Raw genomic sequence first — 21,078 nt, 5'->3', positions numbered from 1 at the left:
ATTTATTCCTTGCGTCACTATTTCTATCTGTATCTTTAACTCTGCATTGATGGAAAAAGACCAGTAAACATTTCACTGTTAAGTCTACAGCTGTTGTTTACCAAGCATGTGACAAATGATTGTGTATTTGACCGTCACACCAGAGATCCACACATTACCTTGATCTGCAGACACAGTTCCTCCAGTGGTGTGCGCATGATCTCAGGTAGCTGGTAGGCATCCAGAAGACTGGCCCTCAGGCCATTATACAGGTGATAACATTTCCCTGGACACACCCTGCCAGCGTGCACACACACACACACACACACACACACACACACACACACACACACACACACACACACACACACACACACACACACACACACACACACACACACACAATTAGCTCATGTGATTATACTGACAGTGTTATGTAGACCTTATGACAGAGAATTGTATTAAAGTGTTAGTGGCTTTGAGCAGAGTCACACTGTAGCTGCCACAACTAGACCAGACTAGTGGCACTAACTGTGTCCAGGCTCACTCTGAATACACACTGTAGCTGCCACAACTAGACCAGACTAGTGGAGCACTAACTGTGTCCAGGCTCACTCTGAATACACACTGTAGCTGCCACAACTAGACCAGACTAGTGGAGCACTAACTGTGTCCAGGCTCAGCTCTGAATACAGACTGTAGGCTCACCTGAATACAACTGTAGACCAGACCAGACTAGTGGAGCACTAACTGTGTCCAGGCTCACTCTGAATACACACTGTAGCTGCCACAACTAGACCAGACTAGTGGAGCACTAACTGTGTCCAGGCTCACTCTGAATACACACTGTAGCTGCCACAACTAGACCAGACTAGTGGAGCACTAACTGTGTCCTGGCTCACTCTGAATACACACGGTTAGGATTGCCCTTATAGGGCCCGTACGGAGTAGACAGCAAATTTAGGGAGAAATGTAGGAGAGGCAGAGGGGTGAGAGAGGGAGAGAGACTAAGAGAAGAGCGAGAGAGAGAATAAGAGAAGAGAGGGAGCGAGACTAAGAAGAGAGGGAGCGAGACTAAGAAGAGAGGGAGCGAGACTAAGAAGAGAGGGAGCGAGACTAAGAAGAGAGGGAGCGAGACTAAGAAGAGAGGGAGCGAGACTAAGAAGAGAGGGAGCGAGACTAAGAAGAGAGGGAGCGAGACTAAGAAGAGAGGGAGCGAGACTAAGAAGAGAGGGAGAGAGACTAAGAAGAGAGGGAGCGAGACTAAGAAGAGAGGGAGCGAGACTAAGAAGAGAGGGAGCGAGACTAAGAAGAGAGGGAGCGAGACACCCAGACTGACCTGCCAGCGCGTCCTCTTCTCTGTTTGGCATTGGCCAGGCTGACCCACTCTGCAGTCATAGTGCTGATGTTGTTCTGAGTGTCAAAGTGAGTCTCCTTAATCTTTCCCCCATCTATCACAAACACCACATCATCTATGGTAATACTGAGAGAGAGGAGAGAGGAGAGAGACAGAGAGGAGAGACAGAGAGAGAGAGAGAGAAGAGAGAGAGACAGACAGAGAGAGAGACAGACAGACAGAGAGAGACAGAGAGAGACTTTATTAAGACAGCCAAGGCAGCCTGATGACACTGATGAGTCTGCACTTTGAAAAGAAAATCAAAACTCCACACATACACACTCATTTGCTGCCTCTCTAACTCTTTGAAACGCATGTATAAATAAATACGGTGTCTGACTGTATCCTACTGTTCAGAGAGCAGCAGTAGTGAGGTCAGTGAAGTTTGTCTCGCCTGTTCAGTCGGTTCCTGAATTCATTCAAAGTGAATTTATTCAAACAGGCTGTCGCCCTGGCTCGGGATGAGCATTTGAAATGTTTTGACTGTTTTCCCGAGTTCTCATTTAAGCACTCAAAATGAAAATATATATATTTAGAACACAAGGCCCGTACTGGAAATAAATGAGTGCATTTATCTATACACCAACTGTGCACAACAATGCCTAATTTATCATTACCATTACAGATAACAAATCATAAAAATATATCATACTGTATATTCTATATAAAAAAGGACCATTTAAGATGAATTTATTGAAACCATTACATCAACTGGTTATATTATATTGTGAAACCAAATCTTTCTAACAGGGCAGTAACCTCAGCAGTGGTGCCTGTAGAAGACCATGGCTGTGTAATGGTGTAGCCTTGTTGTGTTCATTTAGCGGACAAAATACTGTTATTTTGCGAGCCCTTATCACAGTCAAGACAGCTATTTTAATAGTAAAAAAAAGAGGATGTAATATAACAGAATATTTTTCCAAATAAAAGTTTTAAAAAATGCACATTTCACATCTTGAAACAGTTGTTCACAAAGATGATTTGAAACCGGTCTCAATTCGGACAGTTGAAATACATTTTTTAAAATCTGGCTTACAAACCAATATCGGTGTTCTTTTCGATATATAATTAGCTTTTTTTCTGCTTGTTCTTTGGAATATTCTAAATGTGTTTAACATGTTGAACATGGATTCCAGCCACAACATCAGTTTGGTGAGTAAGTCTGTGTTCAATGGTTCTGATGAAAACACGCTCTTTGATTTTATCAAACTAATGTTTTGGCAAATTTTCATTGTGGAACCGGTCTATGTTTAGGGGGTTATAGCCAAGGCTAAACAACTCGATTGGCTACTTTGTGAACTGCTAGTGCCAATGTGTGAAATAGACGGGATGCAATTGTTCCAAAACTGCAGCTTGTTGTTGGAACATATACTTCCCTACTTGAGTCAACCAGCGCATTTAAAATGTGTGAGAAAACTGTCATCATTTGGCAATACAATTCCGTAGGCCTAAAGGCAACTTTACACTGGGCACGTCAATTCAACATCTATTCCACATTGGTTCAACTTCATTTTATTGGAATGACGTGGAAACAACATTTACTGACCTTCATGTCTTAAAGTAATGATGGACTGTCATTTCTCTTTGCTTATTTGAGCTGTTCTTGCCATAATATGGACTTGGTCTTTTACCAAATAGGTCTATCTTCTATATATCAACCCTACCTTGTCACAACACAACTGATTGGCTCAAACACATTAAGAAGGAAAGAAATTCCACAAATGAACTTTTAACGAGGCACATCTGTTAATTGTACTCAAATCAAATGTTATTGGTCACATCCACATGGTTAGCAGATGTTAATGCGAGTGTAGTAAAATGCTTGTGCTTCTAGTTCCGACCGTGCAGTAATATCTAACAAGTAATCTAACAATTTCACAACAACTACTTATACACACAAGTGTAAAGGAATGAATAAGAATATGTACATATAAATATATGGATGAGCGATGGCCGAACTACATAGGCAAGATGCAGTAGATGGTGTAGAGTACAGTATATACATATGAGATGAGTAATGTAGGGTATGTAAACATTATATAAAGTGACATTTTTAAAGTGACTAGTGATACATTACATCCAAGTTGTAATTATTAAAGTGGCTGGAGCTGAGTCAGTATGTTGGCAGCAGCCACTCAATGTTAGTGATGTCTGTTTAACAGTCTGATGGCCTTGAGATAGAAGCTGTTTTTCAGTCTCTCGGTTCCAGCTTCGATGCACCTGTACTGACCTCGCCTTCTGGATGATAGCGGGGTGAACATGCAGTGGCTCGGGTGGTTGTTGTCATTGATGATCTTTTTGGGCTTCCTGTGACATCGGGTGCTGTAGGTGTCCTGGAGGGCAGGTAGTTTGCCCCCAGTGATGTGTTGTGCAGACCTCACTACCTTACGGTTGTGGGCGGAGCAGTTGCTGTACCAGGCGGTCATACAGCCCGACAGGATGCTCTCAATTGTGCATCTGTTTGTGAGTGTTTTTGGTGAGAAGCCAAATTTCTTCAGCCTCCTGAGGTTGGAGAGGCGATGTTGCGCCTTCTTCACCACGCTGTCTGTGTGGGTGGACCATTTCAGTTTGTCCGTGATGTGTACGCCAATGAACTTTAAAACTCTCCACCTTCTCCACTACTGTTCCATCGATGTGGATAGGGGGGTGTTCCCTCTGCTGTTTCCTGAAGTCCACAATCATCTCCTTAGTTTTGTTGACGTTGAGTGTGAGGTTATTTTCCTGACACCACACTCCGAGGGCCCTCACCTCCTCCCTGTAGGCCGTCTCGTCGTTGTTGGTGATCAAGCCTACCACTGTTGTGTCGTCTGCAAACTTGATGATTGAGTTGGAGCGTGCGTGGCCACGCAGTTGTGGGTGAACAGGGAGTACAGGAGAGGGCTCAGAACGCGCCCTTGTGGGGCCCCAGTGTTGAGGATCAGCGGGGAGGAGATGTTGTTGCCTACCCTCACCACCTGGGGGCGGCCCGTCAGGAAGTCCAGTACCCAGTTGCACAGGGCGGGGTCGAGACCCAGGGTCTCGAGCTTGATGACGAGCTTGGAGGGTACTATGGTGTTGAATGCCGAGCTGTAGTCGATGAACAGCATTCTCACATAGGTATTCCTCTTGTCCAGATGGGTTAGGGCAGTGTGCAGTGTGGTTGAGATTGCATCGTCTGTGGACCTATTTGGGCGGTAAGCAAATTGGAGTGGGTCTAGGGTGTCAGGTAGGGTGGAGGTGATATGGTCCTTGACTAGTCTCTCAAAGCACTTCATGATGACGGATGTGAGTGCTACGGGGCGGTAGTCGTTTAGCTCAGTTACCTTAGCTTTCTTGGGAACAGGAACAATGGTGGCCCTCTTGAAGCATGTGGGAACAGCAGACTGGTATAGGGATTGATTGAATATGACCGTAAACACACCGGCCAGCTGGTCTGCGCATGCTCTGAGGGCGCGGCTGGGGATGCCGTCTGGGCCTGCAGCCTTGCGAGGGTTAACACGTTTAAATGTCTTACTCACCTCGGCTGCAGTGAAGGAGAGACCGCATGTTTTCATTGCAGGCCGGTTAGGTTAGGGAATGTTTTAATCGTTGCTATGGGAACGACATCTTCAACACACGTTCTAATGAACTCGCACACCGAATCAGCGTATTCGTCAATGTTGTTGTCTGACGCAATACGAAACATCTCCCAGTCCACGTGATGGAAGCAGTCTTGGAGTGTGGAGTCAGCTTGGTCAGACCAGCGTTGGACAGACCTCAGCGTGGGAGCCTCTTGTTTTAGTTTCTGTCTGTAGGCAGGGATCAACAAAATGGAGTCGTGGTCAGCTTTTCCGAAAGGGGGGCGGGGCAGGGCCTTATACGCGTCGCGGAAGTTAGAGTAACGATGATCCAAGGTCTTTCCACCCCTGGTTGCGCAATCGATATGCTGATAAAATATATATTCAAATATATCCTTGACTAGTCTCTCAAAGCACTTCATGATGACGGAAGTGAGTGCTATGGGGTGATAGTCATTTACCTCAGTTACCTTAGCTTTCTTGGGAACAGGAACAATTGTGGCCCCCTAGAATCATGTGGGAACAGCAGACTAAGATAGGGATTGATTGAATATGTCCGTAAACACACCAGCCAGCTGGTCTGCGCATGCATGGAGGACACGACTAGGGATGCCATCTGGGCCAGCAGCCTTGCGAGGGTTAACACGTTTAAATGTTTTATGCACATTGGCTGCGGTGAAGGAGAGCCCGCAGGTTTTGGTAGCGGGCCGCGTGAGTGGCACTGTATTGTCCTCAAAGCGAGCAAAGAAGTTATTTAGTTGGTCTGGGAGCAAGACATCGGTGTCCGCGACGGGCCTGGTTTTCTTTTTGTAATCCGTGATTGACTGTAGACCCTGCCACATACGTCTCGTGTCTGAGCCGTTGAATTGCGACTCTACTTTGTCTCTATACTGATGCTTAGCTGGTTTGATGTATTCCAGGTGACTACCTCATGAAGTTGGTTGAGAGAATGCCAAGAGTGTGCAAAGCTGTCATCAAGGAAAAGGGTGGCTACTTTGAAGAATCTCAAATATAAAATATATTTTGATTTGATCGTCATATATATATATATATAAAAACAACCCGTGTCTGTGATAATAGTAGGAAGTTTCTGAACAAAAAAAGTGTAGACAAACACACACTGTATGGGGTTGGGAAAAGACACAAGGCTGATACACTAACAAAAATACACAAATATAAACCTACCTGGTCTCAGCGATATTGGTGGCAATGACAATTTTCCTGACTCCTGGAGGGGGCCTTTTGAACACCTGAAGAGGGAGACCAGTCAGAACAGACAGCATCACTCCCTGAGTTATTCATGTTTTGTTCTGGGTGAAAGGAGAGTTTCTGACACCATGCTCACCGAGGTCTGGGTGACAGTAGGCATCAGGGAGTGCAGAGGAATGATCACAAACCGATCTGAAACACAAGGTCAGACACAGAGTGTGTGTATATAGGAAGGAAGATAGATTACGTAGATAAGGTAGGTAGGTAGGTAGATAAGGTAGGTAGGTAGATAAGGTAGGTAGGTAGGTAGATAAGGTAGGTAGGTAAGGTGGGTAGATAGGTAGATAAGGAAGGTAGGTAGATAAGGTAGGTAGGTAGGTAGATAAGGTAGGTAGGTAAGGTGGGTAGATAGGTAGATAAGGAAGGTAGGTAGATAAGGTAGGTAGGTAGATAAGGAAGGTAGGTAGATAAGGTAGGTAGGTAGGTAGGTAGATATGGTAGGTAGGTAGATAAGGAAAGTAGGTAGGTAAGGTAGGTAGGTAGATAAGGTACATAAGGTAGGTAGATACGATAGGTAGGTAGGTAGGTAGGTAGGATAAGGTAGGTAGGTAAGGTAGATAGATAGGTAGGTAGATAGATAGATAGATAAGGTAGGTAGATAAGATAGGTAGGTAGATAGATAAGGTAGCTAGATAAGGTAGGTAGGTAGATAGATAAGGTAGGTAGGTAGGTAGATAAGGTAGGTAGATAGATAAGGTAGGTAGGTAGGTAGATAGGTAAGGTAGGTAAGGTAGATAAGGTAGGTTGGTAGATAAGGTAGGTAGATAAGGTAGGTTGGTAGATAAGGTAGGTAGATAAGGTAGGTAGGTAGGTATACACACACATACCTGATTTGAACATCTGCTGAGCCATGAGGAGGTCATTGAGGCCACTGATGTTGTCCCAACCTGGCAGGAACACCAAGATGGCTCCTTCCTGGAACACACATCAGGACACACTCAGGCAACACACACATCAAAGCTTTTCCATTACAGGCAGAAACAAACAGGAACCTGAATAAACAAAACAGGAACCTGAATTCTACAATTTTGATAAACATTCCCACTTTCTGCCATCTCAGCCAAGCCAGCCTCTCACTGCCCACAGTCAAATTAAGTCATTACACAAAATAAGGGCCTATTTTGTGGATTTGGAATGAATAAATAAAAGCCTAATTTACTCAAAAGGGAAGAGAAAGTCACACCTAAAAACCCAGAGACAAAACCGAGCTAACCACAATCCACATTAACCTGCTTAATGAGGTTCAGAGGAGAATAGTGGCCATGTTAGCATTAGTTTAGCTTCAATGGTGGTCTAAGCCTGTGTTTACACAGGCAGTGCAATTCTGATATTTTTCCACTAATTGGTCTTTTGACCAACAGACAACAATTGGGCATAAAATCAGAATAGGACTGCCTGTGTAAACACAGCCTAAAAGTGTACCGTACTTAGGTAGTTAGCTTAGTTGGTTTTCATCTTGGGTAGTCGTGTTAGCATCAGGGTTGGGGGCGATGTCATTACAATCCTGTTGAATTCATGAAAAGTAGTCCATTATTATGATTTACGAAGAGGACTTTTGCCATTCATGAACAGAATCTGATAGCTGAGCTGACTGGAGAGGATTGAGGGGTCAGTCCTTGTCATTTCAGCAAGCTATGAATCCTGACTAGAACCAAAAAATGTGATCATATTACTCCAGTGCTAGCCTCTCTACACTGGCTTCCTGTCAAAGCAAGGGCTGATTTCAAGGTTTTACTGCTAACCTACAAAGCATTACATGGGCTTGCTCCTACCTATCTCTCTGATTTGGTCCTGCCGTACATACCTACACGTACGCTACGGTCACAAGACGCAGGCCTCCTAGAATTTCTAAGCAAACAGCTGGAGGCAGGGCTTTCTCCTATAGAGCTCCATTTTTATGGAACGGTCTGCCTACCCATGTCAGAGACGCAAACTCGGTCTCAACCTTTAAGTCTTTACTGAAGACTCATCTCTTCAGTGGGTCATATGATTGAGTGTAGTCTGGCCCAGGATTGGGAAGGTGAACGGAAAGGCTCTGGAGCAACGAACCGCCCTTGCTGTCTCTGCCTGGCCGGTTCCCCTCTTTCCACTGGGATTCTCTGCCTCTAACCCTATTACAGGGGCTGAGTCACTGGCTTACTGGGGCTCTCTCATGCCGTCCCTGGAGGGGGTGCGTCACCTGAGTGGGTTGATTCACTGTTGTGGTCATCCTGTCTGGGTTGGCGCCCCCCTTGGGTTGTGCCGTGGCGGAGATCTTTGTGGGCTATACTCAGCCTTGTCTCAGGATGGTAAGTTGGTGGTTGAAGATATCCCTCTAGTGGTGTGGGGGCTGTGCTTTGGCAAAGTGGGTGGGGTTATATCCTTCCTGTTTGGCCCTGTCCGGGGTGTCCTCGGGTGGGGCCACAGTGTCTCCTGACCCCTCCTGTCTCAGCCTCCAGTATTTATGCTGCAGTAGTTTATGTGTCGGGGGGCTGGGGTCAGTTTGTTATATCTGGAGTACTTCTCCTGTCCTATTCGGTGTCCTGTGTGAATCTAAGTGTGCGTTCTCTAATTCTCTCCTTCTCTCTTTCTTTCTCTCTCTCGGAGGACCTGAGCCCTAGGACCATGCCCCAGGACTACCTGACATGATGACTCCTTGCTGTCCCCAGTCCACCTGGCCATGCTGCTGCTCCAGTTTCAACTGTTCTGCCTTATTATTATTCGACCATGCTGGTCATTTATGAACATTTGAACATCTTGGCCATGTTCTGTTATAATCTCCACCCGGCACAGCCAGAAGAGGACTGGCCACCCCACATAGCCTGGTTCCTCTCTAGGTTTCTTCCTAGGTTTTGGCCTTTCTAGGGAGTTTTTCCTAGCCACCTTGCTTCTACACCTGCATTGCTTGCTGTTTGGGGTTTTAGGCTGGGTTTCTGTACAGCACTTTGAGATATCAGCTGATGTACGAAGGGCTATATAAATAAATTTGATTTGATTTGATTTGCTATGACACCCACCGTCTTAGATTGTTCTGATACGTTTCTATAGTTAGAACCAGATCAGAATTCCATGAAACATTCTGTTGACATTTCATTAGATGACATTTAATTTGATTTACAAGATTCATATAAATCATTAATAAATATAGTATCTAACATTGGATTTGGATAATAATTCTTCCCAACAATGGTAAAAAGCTACCCACAGAGACGCTACGCCAATCCCAGCACAACATTTGAATGAGGAAAAGATATTAGTTGTCTACCCAAAGTTGCAAAGAAAATGTGATCCATATAATAAAACACAACAGACCAGAAAAAAGTTATAAAATAAATCAAGAACAGCAACATCCGGTGGGCAAAACTTGGTACTTTCACATTCATTTACGGTAAATAATGCAAGTGACTTCAGTTACTAATTTCTCTGACACCAGTCTCAAAGTCAGTGAAGAGGAGCCTCCGGGATGCTGGCCTTCTAGGCAGAGTTGCAAAGAAAAAGCCATATTTCAGACTAGCCAATTAAAAATAAAAGATTAAGATGGGCAAAAAAACACGGACACTGGACAGAGGAAGATTGGAAAAAGGTGTTATTGACAGATGAATCTAAGTTTGAGGTGTTCAGATCACAAAGAAGAACACTCGTGAGACACAGAAAAAATGAAAAGATGCTGAAGGAGTGCTTGACGCCATCTGTCAATCATGGTGGATGTAATGTGATCTTCTGCTGGTGCTATGGTGGTGGTACAGTGGGAGATTTGTACAAGGTAAAAGGAGATGGTCTGGGGGTGCTTTGGTGGTGGGGAAGTGGGAGATTTGTACAGGGTAAAAGGGATCTTGAAGTGGAAGGCTATATCACTCCATTTTGCAAAGCCATGCCATACCCTGTGGACGGCGCTTAATTAGAGCCAATTTCCTCCTACAACAGGACAATGACCCAAAGCACGGCTCCAATTTATACAATAACTATTTAGGGAAGAAGCAGTCAGCTGGTATTCTGTCTATAATGGAGTGGCCAGCACAGTCACCGGATCTCAACCCTATTGAGCTGTTGTGGGAGCAGCTTGACCGTATGGTACGTAAGAAGTGCCCATCAAGCCAATCCAACTTGTGGGAGGTGCTTCAGGAAGCATGGGGTGAAATCTCTTCAGATTGCCTCAACAAATTGATGACTAGAAGGTCTGCAAGGCTGTAATTGCTGCAAATGGAGGATTCTTTGACGAAAGCAAAGTTTAAAGGACAAAATTATTATTTCAATTTTAAAAAGTCGTTATTTACAACCTTGTCAACGACTATATTTCCTATTCATTCATTTCATGTATGTTTTCATGAAAAACAAGGACATTTCTAAGTGACCCCAAACTTTTGCACAGTAGTGTATATAAACTCAGCAAAAAAATAAACGTCCTCGCGCTGTCAACTGCGTTTATTTTAATTTTGTGTGTAAATATTTGTATGAACATAACAAGATTCAACAACTGAGACATAAACTGAACAAGTTCCACAGACATGTGACTAACAGAAATGGAATAATGTGTCTCTGAACAAAGGGGGGGTCAAAGTCTAAAGTGACAGTCAGTATCTGGTGTGGCCACCAGCTGCATTAAGTACTGCAGTGCATCTCCTCCTCATGGAATGCACCAGATTTGCCAGTTCGCGCTGTGAGATGTTACCCCACTCTTCCACCAAGGCACCTGCAAGTTCCCAGACATTTCTGGGGGGAATGGTCCTAGCCCTCAACCTCTGATCCAACAGGTTCCAGACGTGCTCAATGGGATTGAGATCCGGGCTCTTCGCTGGCCATGACAGAGAACTGACATTCCTGTCTTGCAGGAAATCACGCACAGAATGAGCAGTATGGCTGGTGGCATTGTCATGCTGGAGGGTCATGTCAGGATGAGCCTGCAGGAAGGGTACCACATGAGGGAGGAGGATGGCTTCCCTGTAATGCACATCGTTGAGATTGCCTGCAATGACAACAAGCTCAGTCCGATTATGCTGTGACACACCGTCCCAGACCATGACGGACGCTCCACCTCAATCCCACTCCAGAGTACAGGCAAATCCGACCATCACCCCTGGTGAGACAAAACCGCGATTTCGTCAGTGAAGGACACTTTTTGCCAGTCCTGTCTGGTCCAGCGACGGTGGGTTTGTGCCCATAGGCGACGTTGTTGTCGGTGATGTCTGGTGAGGACCTGCCTTACAACAGGTCTACAAGCCTTCAATCCAGCATCTCTCAGCCTATTGCGGACAGCCTGAGCACTGATGGAGGGATTGTGCGTTCCTGGTGTAACTCGGGCAGTACCTGTCCCGCAGGTGTGATGTTCGGATGTACTGATCCTGTGCAGGTGTTGTTACACGTGGTCTGCCACTGCGAGGACGATCAGCTGTCCGTCCTGTCTCTCTGTAGCGCTGTCTTAGGTGTCTCAAAGTACGGACTTGCAATTTATTGCCCTGGCCACATCTGCGGTCCTCATGCCTCCTTGCAGCATGCCTAAGGCACGTTCACGCAGATGAGCAGGGACCCTGGGCATCTTTCTTTGGGTGTTTTTCAGAGTCAGTAGAAAGGCCTCTTTAGTGCCCTAAGTTTTCATAACTGTGACCTTAATTGCCTACTGTCTGTAAGCTGTTAGTGTCTTAACGACCGTTCTACAGGTTCATGTTCATTAATAGTTTATTGAACAAGCATGGGAAACGGTGTTTAACTTCATTGCTCTAGGGGGCAGAACTCAGGAAGTTTTGATGAATGAGGTACCCAAAGTAAACTGCCTGTTTCTCAGGCCCAGAAGCTAGGATATGCATATAATTAGTATTGGATAGAAAACACTCTAAAGTTTCCAAAACTGTCAAAATAATGCCTGTGAGTATAACATAACTGATATGGCAGGCGAAAACCTGAGGAAAATCCATCCAGGAAGTGGGATATTTTTGATGTGTGTAGTTTTCAAAAATGCCTGCCTATACAGTATGTAATGGGATAGGACCCAGATTGCAGTTCCTATTGCTTCCACTAGATGTCAACAGTCTTTAGACATTGTTTCAGGCTTGTATCCTGAAAAATTAGGAAGAATTAATTTTCTCAGTGGGCTAGAATGAACCAGAGCTGGTTTGCGCGCGTGACCGATTGTGTGTGGTTTGTTATTTTTCCTTTCTCTTGAATATGCTATTGTCCGGTTGAAATATGATCAACTATTTAGACAATAGACAACCTGAGGATTAATTATAAACATCGTTTGACATGTTTCAACAAACTTTACCGCTACTATTAGGATGTATTTGCCTGCCTGTTGTGGCTGCCTTTGAGCCAGTGGCTTACTAAACAAAACACGTCAAACAAAACAGTTTTTTTTGGATAGAAAGAGGGACTTTATCGAACAAAACAAACATTTATTGTGTAACAGGGACACTTGTGAGTGCAACCAGATGAAGATCATCAAAAGGTAGGTGATTCATTTTATCGCTATTTCTGACTTTCGTGACTCCTCTACTTAGCTTGCGTCCCACCTAGTGGAGAGAGGTTAATTAAACCCTTTACAATGAAGATCTGTGAAGTTATTTTAATTTTAACAAATGATCTTTGAAAGACAGGGTCCTGATAAAGGGGCGTTTCTTTTTTTGCTGAGTTTCTTTTTTTTAAAGTTGGTTAATTTTTTCTATAATTTTGCATAACAGGGTGAACATTTATAAATGGGACATATAGACTAAAATGAAACATGGAAAAATAGATAATTTGTGTTCATATTTATTTAGCTTTGCACCATTGTTTTCCCACTAAAGAAATCAACACTTCCTGAATGTGGTGTCATTGTAAATGGGTTGTTTTCTTTAAACTCCCACACCAGCAGAAATCCACTTTTTCGAGCTGAAAGACGATGGCCAGAGTTTACCCTTTATATTGCACAACGATGTAAGTCAATAAGTCATCATTTTAGTCAAAGTATGATGCTCCATCACAGAGGCAAATGATTTAATTAACCAATCACCACAGTCAGAACCCTGACAGCCAGCCCCTAGCATCAACTAAGAACACTGTCATGGCCAATCTACTGCTTTCCTCTCAGTTCTCTGACAATGTTAGTCAATCAGCCGGCTGGCTCCCTTCTGAGTCACGGTAGCTGACAGAGATAGGGTTGCTGAATTTAATATGGACCTCTAACCCCAAACCTCTAGGCATTACTGTATAGAGAAACTCTCCTCTCCATGTTTCAACTACACAGCCCTTTTTCTCCATGTATCAAACACTGCTCCTGGATAATGGTCCTACATGGGGAAAAACGGCAGATTTTGGGGGAAATTCACAATGGGACAAAGATATGAGTTAATTATTGATTGAACTTTACACTGATTTATGTTGTATTTCACTCCATCAACACTAAAATAGCCGTTTGGTGGGACTCCACACTAGAGCCCGACCGATATATATCGTTTCACCAATAATATTAGCCCTTTTCACACTATATTGGACGATAATTCCACGGATAACTAATATTAAATAAAAATGAATCTCATGCTGATCTGAACACTTGCTGCCACTCTCATGATGTGTCATTATGGTCACTACTGTATGTATTAAATCAACACTTGAAGCAGTTATTGGACAATTGCTCTTTTGGATGGCAATATATATGAGAATTCAGTGTGGAAAAATTACAATTTCCATTTCCCCGCTGTAAAACAGAATATCAGCAGATATATCAGTAAGTTTTGTCCCCCCAAAAAACCATAGCGGTTAGACTACACCACACCAAGATAGTTAAAACTCACTTCCTGGCTTAGCACGATATGTCTGATCAGCTGCACGATGAGCTCAAGGTCAATCTTATCATCATCGTCCATCATCTCCAACACATCTATGGTTCTGTCAGAGTACCTGCCAATCAAAATGAGACAGACACGCAGAGTCCCCAATCACAGACAGGAACAGACACAAACAGGAAGAGATACAGACTAATCAATCAAAGACTGAGACAGTAATGCTATCAGCAATGACGTAGAACACTAAATAACAATAATTTATCAAATTGATTCTTTCATTTGTTAGACAGCTTTGACAATCCTCTCAGCAACCATTGTTCAATCAGAGTAATATAAAGGACAGCTAGACATGTCAGACCGAATCTCTTTATTTAAACTGGAGAATCATTATGACATTGTCCCTCAGTAACTCACTTGTCTCGTAGTGTGTGGGCTTAGCAAGGCTAGCTCCCCCCTCAGTAACTCACTTGTCTCGTAGTGTGTGGGCGTAGCAAGGCCAGCTCCCCCCTCAGTAACTCACTTGTCTCGTAGTGTGTGGGCTTAGCAAGGCCAGCTCCCCCTCACTCTCAGTAACTCACTTGTCTCGTAGTGTGTGGGCGTAGCAAGGCCAGCTCCCCCCTCAGTAACTCACTTGTCTCGTAGTGTGTGGGCTTAGCAAGGCCAGCTCCCCCCTCAGTAACTCACTTGTCTCGTAGTGTGTGGGCTTAGCAAGGCCAGCTCCCCCCTCAGTAACTCACTTGTCTCGTAGTGTGTGGGCTTAGCAAGGCCAGCTCCCCCCTCAGTAACTCACTTGTCTCGTAGTGTGTGGGCGTAGCAAGGCCAGCTCCCCCCCTCAGTAACTCACTTGTCTCGTAGTGTGTGGGCGTAGCAAGGCCAGCCCCCCCTCAGTAACTCACTCGTCTCGTAGTGTGTGGGCGTAGCAAGGCCAGCTCCCCCTCAGTAACTCACTTGTCTCGTAGTGTGTGGGCGTAGCAAGGCCAGCCCCCCTCAGTAACTCACTTGTCTCGTAGTGTGTGGGCTTAGCAAGGCCAGCTCCCCCTCACTCTCAGTAACTCACTTGTCTCGTAGTGTGTGGGCTTAGCAAGGCCAGCCCCCCCCTCAGTAACTCACTTGTCTCGTAGTGTGTGGGCGTAGCAAGGCCAGCCCCCCCCTCAGTAACTCACTTGTCTCGTAGTGTGTGGGCGTAGCAAGGCCAGCCCCCCTCAGTAACTCACTTGTCTCGTAGTGTGTGGGCGTAGCAAGGCCAGCTCCCCCTCACTCTCAGTAACTCACTTGTCTCGTAGTGTGTGGGCTTAGCAAGGCCAGCTCCCCCTCACTCTCAGTAACTCACTTGTCTCGTAGTGTGTGGGCTTAGCAAGGCCAGCCCCCCTCAGTAACTCACTTGTCTCGTAGTGTGTGGGCGTAGCAAGGCCAGCCCCCCTCAGTAACTCACTTGTCTCGTAGTGTGTGGGCGTAGCAAGGCCAGCTCCCCCTCACTCTCAGTAACTCACTTGTCTCGTAGTGTGTGGGCTTAGCAAGGCCAGCTCCCCCTCACTCTCAATAACTCACTTGTCTCGTAGTGTGTGGGCTTAGCAAGGCCAGCTCCCCCTCACTCTCAGTAACTCACTTGTCTCGTAGTGTGCGGGCGTAGCAGGGCCAGCTCTCCTTGTACTCTGCCTCTTTCTGGTCCTTCTCTGGTCTGGAGTTCTGACCCTGCATGAAACCTCTCTTCCACCTGGGCCTCTGCTCCTTCTTCTGGGGACGGTACCTGGCAGACACACACAAACACACAGTTCAGACCAAAGTCAAAGTTACCGGATTAGAAGGTGCTAATCTTCCTCATACCTTTAGGCTAGTGAATATATCCTAGTGTGTCCAGTAGGATCTCACCTAATCATCTCCAACACATCCTCCAGTAGGATCTCACCTAATCATCTCCAACACATCCTCCAGTAGGATCTCACCTAATCATCTCCAACACATCCTCCAGTAGGAACTCTTGCACTGGGAAGGTCATCCCCGGGATGTGGATCATAGGACAGTTATCTGGAGAGCGACAGGGAGGGGGCAGAGGGAGGAATTTACTGACTCTATTCAATGGTCATTCCCAATTTCCAAACTCCATTGTACACACTGCTACGACAGAAACACACTCAATCCCCACTGTTTGTCATTGCGTACTAAAGTATTTGGAGAACTTCTCAGCGTTGAGCGTGGCACTCATGAGGATGACCTTGAGGTCCTGTCGGACTCGGAGCAGGTCTTTAACAATGATGAGTAGAACATCAGAGTGAAGGTTCCTCTCATGAATTTCATCCAAAACCAGGTGGCTGATGGTGGACAACAGACTGACAGGGAGAGAGAGAGAGAGATTTAGAAAAAGAGAATGATGGGAGAGGAGGATGATGAAGAGGAAGGAGAGGAAAAACACTCACGGGGAAGAGCGAAGCCACTGTAGAATAATACCCGTTGTACAATACAGCACTGAGCCCTGTTTCCGTGGTAACCGACTAAAATGAATAAAAAAATATTTTTAAAAGAATACACAATTGAATACAAACACTTATTAATACAGGTTATTACATCTGATATACATATTAATACAGTTTATATATTTATTAATGCAGGTTATTACAGATTATATAATTATTACAGATTATATACTTATTACATTATTAATACAGGTTATTACATCTGATATACATATTAATACAGTTTATATACTTATTAATGCAGGTTATTACAGATTATATACTTATTACAGTTTATTTACATATTAATACAGGTTATTCCAGCGTATATACTTACTTTCCCTAATATACTGTAGGCCATTTAAATCAGGGCCCAGAAAAAGAAAGAGGGAGGAGGGGGAGTATGTTGGATAGTGGGAGAAAAATCCGACAGCCCTAGGCAGGGTCAGACATTAACGATGACCAGCTGGCCCGGGGTCAGTAAAAACACGTGTTGGGCCAGTGGATCTAGTCAGTGACTTCTCTGACCGGGCCAGTAACTTATCAGCGCATTTCTGCGTTCCAGTTCAACATTTAACTGCTATGTCGCAGTCCATCACTGACTACAACAAACGGAAAAGTCATGCTGTATTTAAAGCCAGATGATTGGTCGTTCGTTCAAGCACCACACCACGCTCCCGCAAGTCACAACTTCGAGTGGTACATGATTAGATGCCTTAACACCGCACACGCCAGCTGTCCAGAGCAAAATGAAGCACCCATCACTTTACTCTCAAAGCTTATTTCTTATAGGGATCGTTATTTACAAAAGTACAACTTCAATAGTGAACATACTAGCAATATGCTGGCTACTGTTAGTAGTCTGCAAAAAGATAGCTACACAAACACACCTAGACTTAGTATTAGCTCGCCTGCTGTATGTAGTCAGGTCCGTATCATTTTGGAATATATGTCTTAAAGGGGTAGCGTCCTATTTTGAGATGTAAAAAAATATAGATTCTCAAAATGTCATAGGCATTTTCCATTTTCTAAATGGAATTTCTGTGTTGGAGTGATCTGAGTGAGGGGGCCTAATTGGAGGATCCTAATGTAAGGGATGTGTAACCTGAAAAGTAGCTGTAATTAGCTGATAGGAGCACAAACTCTGTTATTGGTCTACTAACCAAAAGCCCAACCCAGGAAAAAAGCTGTAATTTCAAGGGGTCTTTTCAAACAGTTCTTACACTAAAATTGCATTATCATGTTTTTCAAAATTTCACAGTTTCATTCAAACCTCAGTGTGGAAATATATATATTTTTTAAACACAGGAAATCACATTTTTGAACGTACTGACCCTTTAATACAAATCATAACACACAGCGTGACAGAAGTACTATCTTCTTCCAAGGCTGATGTGTCGTCCCAGTATGACGTGTGTGAATATAGCCTTGATCACATTAACCTCTCTCTGAGCCCCATGGACACATGATTTCCCCAGTCGGTCATCTCTCCTCCATGTCATCTCCCCTTCATTGCAACCTAATTTTCAACCTGACCATCTATTCTGGCTTAAAGGGGTAGCGTCCTATTAAGATGGCTATGAAGAACCTGGCTGACGTTTTACTTCTCCCAACCAATTGTGCTATTTTGTTAGTTTTTTTGCGTTTTGTGTAACTCATTTCTTTAAACTTATTTTGTACATAATGTTGCTGCTACCGTCTCTTATGACCAAAAACTAATTCTGGACATCAGAACAGCGATTACTCACCGCGAACTGGAAGAAACGTTTTCCTTTAACGAGTCCGATGAGAAAGATACACTACTTTCACTGGAACAGGCCCAGATTCCCATCATTTGCTTGAAGAAAAGACGCAGGAAAAGGAAACGCAGATCGGTCTGCCTTCTGAGAATCCGTAGGCAAGCGAGTAAACTCCCACTGCCATCCATTCTTCTTGCTAACGTGCAATCATTGGAAAATAAAATTGATGACCTACGATTAAGATTATCCTACCAACGGGACATTAAAAACTGTAATATCTTATGTTTCACCGAAAAGTGGCTGAACGACGATACGGATAATATAGAGCTGGTGGGATTTTCCATGCACCAGCAGAACAGAGAAGCTACGTCTGTTAAGATGAGGGGTGGGGGTGTGTGTCTATTTGTCAGTAACAGCTGGTGCGCGATGTCTAATATTAAAGAAGTGTCGAGGTATTGCTCGCTTGAGGTGGAGTACCTTATGATAAGCTGTAGACCACACTATCTATCTAGAGTTCTCATCTACATTATTCATAGCCGTCTATTTACCACCACAGAACGAAGCTGGCACTAAGACCGCTCTCAACAAACTCTAAGTCCATAAGCAAAGAAGAAAATGCTCACCCAGAAGTGGCGCTCCTAGTGGCCAGGCATTATCATGTAGACAAAATGAAATCAGTTCACCAAATTTTAACCAGCATGTCCCATGTGCAACCAGAGGAAAAAAATATCCTAAGCCACCTTTACTCCACACACAAAGATGCGTACAAAGCTCTCCCTCGCCCTTCATTTGGCAAATCTGGCCATAATTTTATCCTCCTAATTGCTGTTTACAAGCAATTCCTGTCTCTGCACGGCAAGCGGTACCAGAGCGCCAAGTCTAGGACCAAAAGGCTCCTCAACAGCTTCTACCCCCAAGCCATAAGACTGTGTAACAATTAATCAAATCACCATCGGACTATTTTACATTGACCCGTCCCTTTTTGTACACTGCTGCTACTCGCTGTTTATTATCTATGCATACTCACTTCACCCCTACCTACATGTACAAATTACCTCAACTAACTTGTAACCCGGCACACTGACTCGGTACCGGTACCCCCTGTATATAGCCTTGTTATTGTTATTCTTATTGTGTTACTTTTTATTACTATTTTTACTTTAGTTTATTTGGTAAATATTTTCTTAATTCTTCTTGAACTACACTGTTGGTTAAGGGCTGGTCAGTCAGCATTTCATCGTAAAGTCTACACCTGTTGTTTTCGGTGCATGTGACAAATACAGTTTGATTTGGCCATCTATTCTGTCCCATTTCCCCTGACCATCTATTCTGTCCCATTTCCCCTGACCATCTATTCTGTCCCATTTCCCCTGACCATTATTCTGTCCCATTTCCCCTGACCATCTATTCTGTCCCATTTCCCCTGGCCATCTATTCTGTCCCATTTCCCCTGGCCATCTATTCTGTCCCATTCACCCTGACCATCTATTCTGTCCTATTCACCCTGACCATTATTCTGTCCTATTTCCCCTGACCATCTATTCTATCCTATTTCCCCTGACCATCTATTCTGTCCCATTTCCCCTGACCATCTATTCTGTCCCATTTCCCCTGACCATTATTCTGTCCTATTTCCCCTGACCATTATTCTGTCCCATTTCCCCTGACCATCTATTCTGTCCCATTTCCCCTGACCATCTATTCTGTCCCATTTCCCTGACCATCTATTCTGTCCCATTTCCCCTGACCATCTATTCTGTCCCATTTCCCCTGACCATCTATTCTGTCCCATTTCCCTGACCATCTATTCTGTCGTATTCACCCTGACCATCTATTCTGTCGTATTCACCCTGACCATCTATTCTGTCCCATTTCCCCTGACCATTATTCTGTCCTATTCACCCTGACCATTATTCTGTCCTATTCACCCTGACCATTATTCTGTCCTATTCCCCCTGACCATCTAGTCTGTCGTATTCACCCTGACCATCTAGTCTGTCCCATTCACCCTGACCATCTATTCTGTCCCATTTCCCCTGACCATCTATTCTGTCCCATTTCCCCTGACCATCTATTCTGTCCCATTTCCCCTGACCATCTATTCTGTCCTATTCCCCCTGACCATCTAGTCTGTCCTATTCCCCCTGACCATCTAGTCTGTCGTATTCACCCTGACCATGTATTCTGTCCCATTTCCCCTGACCATCTAGTCTGTCGTATTTCCCCTGACCATCTAGTCTGTCGTATTCACCCTGACCATCTAGTCTGTCGTATTCACCCTGACCATCTATTCTGTCGTATTCACCCTGACCATCTATTCTGTCCCATTTCCCCTGACCATCTATTCTGTCCTATTTCCCCTGACCATCTATTCTGTCCTATTTCCCCTGACCATCTATTCTGTCCTATTTCCCCTGACCATCTAGTCTGTCGTATTCCCCCTGACCATCTAGTCTGTCGTGTTCGCCCTGACCATTATTCTGTCCTATTCCCCCTGACCATTATTCTGTCCTATTCCCCTGACCATCTATTCTGTCCCATTTCCCCTGAATATCTATTCTGTCCTATTCCCCCTGACCATCTAGTCTGTCCTATTCCCCTGACCATCTAGTCTGTCGTATTCACCCTGACCATGTATTCTGTCCCATTTCCCTGACCATCTAGTCTGTCGTATTCACCCTGACCATCTAGTCTGTCGTATTCACCCTGACCATCTATTCTGTCGTATTCACCCTGACCATCTATTCTGTCCCATTTCCCCTGACCATCTATTCTGTCCTATTTCCCTGACCCACTATTCTGTCCTATTCCCCTGACCATCTAGTCTGTCGTATTCACCCTGACCATCTATTCTGTCCCATTTCCCTGACCATCTAGTCTGTCGTATTCACCCTGACCATCTAGTCTGTCGTATTCACCCTGACCATCTATTCTGTCGTATTCACCCTGACCATCTATTCTGTCCCATTTCCCCTG

The 21,078-nt window shown here is 44.5% G+C and overlaps 1 protein-coding gene across 2 annotated transcripts in view; it reads right to left on the bottom strand.

Moving 5' to 3' along the window:
- Positions 1–21,078, bottom strand: part of dhx36 (DEAH (Asp-Glu-Ala-His) box polypeptide 36) — a 62,923-nt gene that overhangs the window by 24,233 nt on the left and 17,612 nt on the right. For both annotated transcript variants that reach the window (XM_042296461.1, XM_042296462.1), the window contains exons 8-17: positions 16,328–16,402; positions 16,074–16,240; positions 15,857–15,938; positions 15,520–15,660; positions 13,923–14,028; positions 7,008–7,095; positions 6,257–6,312; positions 6,097–6,161; positions 1,319–1,462; positions 159–276 (exon numbers count right to left, since the gene is read on the bottom strand). In XM_042296461.1, coding sequence (XP_042152395.1) covers positions 159–276; positions 1,319–1,462; positions 6,097–6,161; positions 6,257–6,312; positions 7,008–7,095; positions 13,923–14,028; positions 15,520–15,660; positions 15,857–15,938; positions 16,074–16,240; positions 16,328–16,402 — 1,042 coding nt within the window. The remainder of the gene's footprint in view (positions 1–158; positions 277–1,318; positions 1,463–6,096; positions 6,162–6,256; positions 6,313–7,007; positions 7,096–13,922; positions 14,029–15,519; positions 15,661–15,856; positions 15,939–16,073; positions 16,241–16,327; positions 16,403–21,078) is intronic.

This window comes from Oncorhynchus tshawytscha, linkage group LG13 (genome assembly GCF_018296145.1).
Source record: "Oncorhynchus tshawytscha isolate Ot180627B linkage group LG13, Otsh_v2.0, whole genome shotgun sequence".
NCBI classification, from domain to species: Eukaryota; Metazoa; Chordata; class Actinopteri; order Salmoniformes; family Salmonidae; genus Oncorhynchus; species Oncorhynchus tshawytscha.
This window is presented reverse-complemented; position numbering and strand designations above follow the sequence as displayed.